This window comes from Physeter macrocephalus, chromosome 14 (genome assembly GCF_002837175.3).
Source record: "Physeter macrocephalus isolate SW-GA chromosome 14, ASM283717v5, whole genome shotgun sequence".
Classification (NCBI taxonomy): domain Eukaryota; kingdom Metazoa; phylum Chordata; class Mammalia; order Artiodactyla; family Physeteridae; genus Physeter; species Physeter macrocephalus.
Genome location: NC_041227.1, coordinates 106,448,942 through 106,456,340, shown reverse-complemented (window position 1 = coordinate 106,456,340; position 7,399 = coordinate 106,448,942). Strand labels below are relative to the sequence as shown.

General features: G+C 46.9%; 1 protein-coding gene across 2 annotated transcripts in view; it reads left to right on the top strand.

Moving 5' to 3' along the window:
• Positions 1-699: 699 nt before the first annotated feature.
• HLF (HLF transcription factor, PAR bZIP family member) overlaps positions 700-7,399 on the top strand; it is a 30,141-nt gene continuing 23,441 nt past the window's right edge. The window contains exons 1-2 of one of the 2 annotated variants that reach the window (XM_007110936.4): positions 700-1,224; positions 3,390-3,725. In XM_007110936.4, the coding sequence (XP_007110998.1) occupies positions 1,110-1,224; positions 3,390-3,725 (451 nt within the window). In that variant the 5' untranslated portion in view covers positions 700-1,109. The remainder of the gene's footprint in view (positions 1,225-3,389; positions 3,726-7,399) is intronic. The other variant, XM_028499198.2, reaches the window with a different exon arrangement.

The window sequence follows — 7,399 nt, the reverse complement described above, 5'->3', positions numbered from 1 at the left end:
TTCAGGCCAAAGTTTATCCCTATGAATACCCCCTTCAAAGCATGGGAAACAGTTCACAACGAGTCTCTGTCGTCCCCCTCTCTGCTTTTTGTAACTCATTAGAACTTCTAGCAACTACGGGGCAAGAGAGAGGGTGCTAAGCTTGGCTGGCGCCAGGAGAAATATTTAGAAGGGTATTTTCAATTCGATCTAAACCAATAATTGTCGAACTTGGCTGCTCCTTAAAACCACTCCGGGAGCTTTAAAAACTAATGTTGCCTGGATGTCAGCCCAGAGGTCTGATTTAATTGATCTAGGATGCGGCCTGGGCATCTGTATTTTTTTTTTTTTAACTCCCTAGATTATTCCCAGGTTGAAAACTACTGAGATAACTTTCTCATTCCTTTTCTTACTCTGAAAAAGTTAGATTCTCAGCCCAGGTCGGTGGCCCAGGGGACCTGACGCCCTGACGCCTCTTTGCAGCCCGCCAGAGCCGCATGGTCCCAGAAAATTGGCGCGCGCGACGACGCTAAACACGCGGCGGCCGGCGGGCGGGCCCGCGTGGGGCCCCGCCCCCGCACGCCTATCGGCGCGCGGTGCGGGCCCTGACGTCACTCTTGTCAGGCCGCTGCACATGGGCGGCCGGATGCGCTGAGCCCGGCGCTGCGGGGCAGCGGAGCGCGGGGGAGCAGTGGCCGCCGGCTCGGGGAGGGGGGTGGGGTGGGACGGCCCGCGGCCTCTGAGCTCGCGCGACGCGGCCGGGCGGTGCGGTGCCTTCCGCCCTCTGCAGCTGTCTGCATATTTTTTCTTTCTTTTTCGCAATTTTGAACATTTAACAAGACGAGGGGTTCGAGGCAAGTGAGAGCATCCTGCACGTCGTGGAAGAGCCCGCGGGCACTTGGCGCGCTCTCTGGGGACTGCACTGGGAGCCCGAAAGTTTTTTGTTTTTATATTTTTACGCAGATGTATTTATAAAGACATAAGTAATTTTTTTTTCTTCCCTGTCTGCACCGCCTTGAAAGCGAGAACTTTTGGCAAAGGACGGAGGAAAAAGCTCAGCAACATTTTTGGGGGAGGTTGGGTTTTTTGTTTTTTTTTTTTTAAGAAAAAAAAAATTTGAGTGCATCGCGATGGAGAAAATGTCCCGACCGCTCCCACTGAATCCCACCTTTATCCCGCCTCCCTACGGCGTGCTCAGGTCCTTGCTGGAGAACCCGCTGAAGCTCCCCCTTCATCACGAAGACGGTGAGCGCTGCCCTCCTGGCTGCCCCGCTCTGGGAAGGAACAACGCTTCCGGGGCCCCCTCCTGGGCCGGGCACCCCCGCTGGAGCACCCATACCCTTCCGTCCCAGCCCCCGGCACCCCGGCCTTGCTTTGATGAAATCGAGGAGCTCACCTATCGCCCCATCCCTCCTCCTCAAAAAGGGGAGGGGACCCCCTCGCTGAGCAACGTTTAAAATAGCGTTGGGGACCCGGCCGGGCCTTCCCGGGTCCCGCTCGGGCGGCGCAGGTGGGAGATAGAACTTGACAGGTCGGTGTTCCCTAGATTGAGGTTCACCCGCACGCAGAGTGAAACCGCCTGCACGCAGGCAGAGCAGCGCGGGCTGGGGAGAGAAACCACAGGGCCGGCTTCCACGCGGGTAGGGGCTCGAGTCGGGGGGTCTCACTACAGAGCCTGGGTATTGGGATCGTGCTTATCGCTGCTGTTAGTTGTTAGTGTTTGGAACTCCCGAGGTGAGAGTGGAGACGCCTGTTCTCCCGGGCTGGGTGCTTCAGAAAGGGGAGTAGGGGGGGCTGGGGTTGGCTGGGGGAGTGGTCTCTGGGCGGGATGCCGCGCACGCCCCCAGCGCTGACACCTTCCCAGTGCACTTTTCCTGGTGGGAGGGGAGAGCGGAGCAGGCTCACGTGTAACCGCGCAGGAGCCTCCTCTGGCTCGAGCCTTTTCTTGGTAAGTCCCAAACCTTCCCCAGGCAACCTTGGTTGGAGCGGGCCAGGAGGGGTCGTGCGAGGAGGCGCCGAACCCAGCTGGTGCCGCCAGGGATTTGTCGTTTGGGTTTCATGCCTTCGATATCACAGTAGCAGATATGAACCGTGCGGTGAACCGTGCGCCTCAGTGTAAAGTCTTGAAAGATCATTTGGCTTACAAGTAGCCCGGGATTACTCGCATCTTCTTTCCTAGGGCAACCTGTTGCATTACAAGAGTTGAGGGGTTTGGTTCGCCGTCTGCAGAACATAGCTTCCCTCTTAACTCCCCTTTAAGGAGGAGCGCTTGGGAGGAAGGTGCTGCCTGCAGTCTTTTGCATCTGTGGGTGTTTTAAAGTCAGATTCTTAAGAGATGAGACAGTAGAGGATTAGAATGAATGGCGGTGGAGACTGTTTCTGTGAGGAAGAAGCTCAGACGCCAAATTGCTTAATCCCAGATGCCACCCGCACCTGAGTACTAGACTTGTCCAAATCCAGAGCGCTGGTTAAAGACCTAATGGGGTGAGTGATACTTCCAGGTAGAAAGCAGCTGCACACCTCCATCACAGGTATAGAGAGGAACCACCTTTTCTGATATTTGTGCTTTTGACAGATTGCATACATGTACAATTTTTGAGTTGGATCATACTTCAGTGTTTGGGGAAGAGGAGGAAGAAAACACTTCGTATTTAAAACCAAACCAAAACAAAAATCTTTTGTAAAATACAACATACCTCAGTGGCTTTAGAAGCAAACACATGTGGGCTAGGCAGTTCTCAGCTTTCCTCTCTGCAATGTGAGGCATTGGTCAAGCTCCTGTTAAGTCTCAGAGCCTCCATTACTTCATTGTGAATGGGAATCGTCGCTATTTACAAGTTTATTACGAGATTTTTCTGGGGGAAAAATATATGGAAAGAACCAGGTATGTTAGTAGGTGCTCCGTACATGGTATCAAAGAAGGGTGGAGAGTCCCTGCTTTACCAAAATTAGAATTATGAATGTACTGGCTTTCTAAATATGAATGACCTCAAATTGTTACTGTAATCAATTTCCTGGAGGATAAATCATGCCTGGTTATTGGCTGTTTTCTTAAAAATCACAGCAGTTGTATGTAATTGCAGGTGTTATTTTACCACTGTAGATTTAAATTATTGTCTCCTCAAATAATGCACTGAATCATGTGCTGTCTTGTTTATATCCCAGATTAGTCTCTAGCCCTGTCCCGAGGACTAGTGCTTTCTTTCCAAAGTAAATAGGAAGACGTTGAAAAACAGGCAAAGATCCATGTCCTGACTGAACTTTTAACTCTAGATCCACAAGAACCAGCAGCTAGAGAAGAACCCCGGCATTTGTGGGAAGTAGTTTTGAAGCAGAAGCCAGGAGGATTAAAAAAGCAAGACTTTTTCATTTTCTTTTTTAAACTCCAATTTCCCCCCCACCTTTTGCAGCATTTAGTAAAGATAAAGACAAGGAAAAGAAGCTGGATGATGAGAGTAATAGCCCGACGGTCCCCCAGTCAGCATTCTTGGGACCCACCTTATGGGACAAAACCCTTCCCTATGACGGAGATACTTTCCAGTTGGAATACATGGACCTGGAGGAGTTTTTGTCGGAAAATGGCATTCCCCCCAGCCCGTCTCAGCATGACCACAGCCCTCACCCTCCCGCGCTACAGCCGGCTTCCTCAGCTGCCCCCTCCGTCATGGACCTCAGCAGTCGGACCTCTGCACCCATTCACCCTGGCATCCCATCCCCAAACTGTATGCAGAGCCCCATCAGACCAGGTAAACTCTCAGAAGGTTCTCCCTTCAGGTGGGGAGGAGGGGGAAGGAGGGAGAGGGTGGGGGTGATATAAACGTCTTAACGATCAGGGGTGCTTTAGCACACTTGAAAAGTGGAGTCTTGTATTTCATTGTAGTGGTTGTCCCACTTCAATGAGCATATCACCTGGAGAGTCAGCTAAAGGCAGATTCTATGGAACCTACCCCCAGAAATTCTGATTTTTCAGGTCTGGATGAAGCCCAGGAATATGCATTTTTAACCGGCTCCCTGGGGGATTCTAATGCAGCTGATCCAAGGACTGCAGTTTAAGAAATACCAACCTACAGTTAATGATTTGGATAATTTAGGCATCCATCTCATCTTCTGTCTCTTTTCCTCATTCCCCAAATACACAGATAATAGGATCTTGCTGAATGATTTGGGTAGACTGTCCATAAGGCTGTGGTTTACCTATATGCATTGTTCTCTGGCCCAAAGGAAAAAAATGTGAGTCAGGGGTGTGGGGCAGATAGCTTTTCCATCCATTTCATCTTGTCGTCGATTGAGAAACTAAATCTAAAAGCAGCTCTCATATTAAGCGTGGCTTAGCCTTCTTCAGCATCAGATCCCGTCTCTTGCTTTTCCTATTCCTATAAACCAAATTGTTCTTATATTTTTTTTCATTTTCATCTGTTCACCACACGTAATCCACTTTTATCAAAACCCACAAGGCCACAAGGCTGGCTTTAAATGGTGTTGAAATATTACACAAAAACGTTACCTGAAATGACCAGTACTTCAAAACCCACTGCCAAATGCTCAGATATAAACACAAGTTGAGGGAGCTCTGTCTTCGTGCCTTTAGCACCCTGTCGTACAAAATGAACAGGAAGAAAGGCCATTTCACGAGCGCAGGTAACCAGGAACAAAGATGCAGCCAGATAAATTGTCAGGAAGGTCGCTGAGCCAAGGGCCTTAGCTGCGGGGAGGACAGAAAGCAGGACAATGGGAGACTTGTGCTAGAGATCATTCCTGAAGTCTATGTCCTCAGCTCGTGTAGAATTTCTGTGACACACAGAGCGAGATTAAAATGAAAGGAAACGGTGCTGAGGAGGAAGAGAACGCCCCTGCCTTGAAATGTTAGTGTTGGAGTTGAAGCTCTCCCATCAAATCTCTCTGTGCTGCCCCTTCTCCAAAACCCACTTTGAATTATAACTTCAAGGCTACTGGCTGGAATGGCTTTAAGTCTTAGCCTCTGACCACCTCAGAAGGCCACAGAAGCTTAGGGAAACACTCCTTTATGTGACCCTGAGCCCCTGTTACTTAGGACACACAGGCCATTTTCCCAGGAGCAGGCAACAAAATAAATAACCATTCAGAGTGAGAAAACAGCCAGGAGGAAGGGGACAGAGCCCCAGTGAGAAGGTGCAGTTATGCCTCAGTCATCTTCTCTTCAGAATGAGACTGACCACTTCGTAGCTGTGTGACCTTACAAAGTGATACAGTCTTTCCGGGCCTCAGTTTCCCTTTGTGTAGGAGCGTATAATTTCAATTTGATTGGACTATTGTGAAAATTAGAGACAGTATGTATAAAGGGTCAAATGACTAGCACTAGTTATTTTTTAATGAGAGCAGTTACTATCATTATTCTGTGTCAACTTTCATCATTTATTCCAATTTCTGTCTTCTGAAATACCTTCATAATGTAATTAGGTACAGTATATAACCCTTTATTCTGGAGAGAAATGTCAGGAGATTTTGACCAATAGTTTTTGGCTTGGGGTATTCTAAGCCTAACACATATACTCAGTTGACAAGTATTTCTCAGTTTTCTCTCACGTACAGGATATGTGCCATGTTAGAAACTCTGTATTTTTTCCCAAGAGGCATGCAGATATTGGGACCCCACCCTTAGGTTTCTATTGAAAAATCAAGAATTGGGGTTTTGGAGTTTGAAGCTTCCTTAAAAGTCATTTGTCAGGGCTCACAGAATCAGTATTTAATTAATGACTTTCAGAAACTTCTGATGCCCAAATCAGGTTTGCAATCCATAATAAAGGACTGCTGAGTTTCAGTGGCTATCATTTTGTAGGTAGAAATAAGCTCTTCATTTAAACGTCTTTTTTCATAATGGAAACACACTTCAAAATAATACTCTTCAATTCATTTAAACTCAGTGATAGTCCTGACAGAAAAGGTAAAGAAGTTAGAACTCTTCTTAAAATACCAAATGCAGGTAAAATAACACTGCTTTTCTTACAGTGCTGATCATTATAAAGGTGATAATGCAAAGTAAAATTCTGGGGAATGTGGAATTGTTGGATGGTATATCACAAGCAAACCTGCAAAAGGAGGAAGTTCTTGATTATTCTCTGTAATCACAGTGGTGACCAGAATAGAAATACCAAGTTAATCTTGAGGAAAATAAGTCCTCAGAAGGGAAGAGCACAGATGTAGCTGTGAACATTCTGGGAATTGTAGAATTTCAGTCTAGAGCAAGATTTCTCAGCTTTGGCACTGTTGACGTTTCAGGTAAGTCTTTGTTGTAAGGACTGTCCTGTGCATTGTAGGATGTTGAAGGGCATCCCTGGCCTCTATCATCCAGAAAGCAGTAAAACTACCCCCTCCCGCAACCTGTGGCAAGTAAAAATGTCTCCAGTTTCTGCCAAAAGTCCCCTGAGGGCAAAATCACCCCCGTTGAGAACTACTGATCTCGACTTTCGATTTGAATGACAGAATCTGCGCTTAATTCAGGGTCCTGTCACACACATGGATGCTTTTTACCTCCTGTAATGCTTTATGGCACAACTTTTGAGAAGGTCAGGAGACCTTAAGTTGCCAAGAAGAAATATAATGTTAATAAGAGTATACTTATACACTTTTAGTTGATAAAACTGAGACATCAGACTAATCAGAAGATAATTGCAAAGCAATTTTATTAAACATTTGTTTTCTGCTCTCTGCTCAGCATGCATCTTTTGAGTTACACTCAGTAACATTGTGCCATTAGTGCTGCCTGTGTGGTTGAAAGGAAATGAAGCCGTGAGGTGACAAATTATGCATTTCTAGGTTTACCCCAAGCGTGTCTTGGAATGACAAGGTGAGCGTTCTTGTGAATTCTCTTACTATTTACCCTGACTGCCCTCCAACCCCTTTCCTGTTTTATATGCACATCCTTATTCCTCTGTCTAGCTATCTGATCAAAGAATGAATTAAATATCTGAATACAATTTTCCTTGAAGAAATAACCCAGGGATCCATTGAAACCTCCTGTGGCTATGGGGTTATTGCTAAGCTTTCTGGGGTGACATCTTAATGAAGGAAGAGTGGTGGTTCCTGGATGCTATAGCCACCTGCACGGGCTTCTCAGTCACCTGAGATGCAGCTTCCTGGACTTTCCCAGGCCAGCAGAGATGGCAGGAAATCATCCTGACCACTTCGATGTTTGCATGTCAGATGCTATCAGAGGTGGTATCCGGGAGTGCTTTCCTGGAGGTATGTGCTGCGTACTGGAAAAATAAGAATCAATTTGCCCGGAGAATTGAGCAATTGCTTTAAGGACAGCAGTCCCTTTAGGGAAGTCATCTATAGCAGACAAAGGCAGAGTTATTTTTAAATCACATGCTTGTAAAGCCAGATTTGAAATTGTTTCCTCTGGTGGTTTTTCTTTGAATAACTTGGGGGTGTCCTACCACTT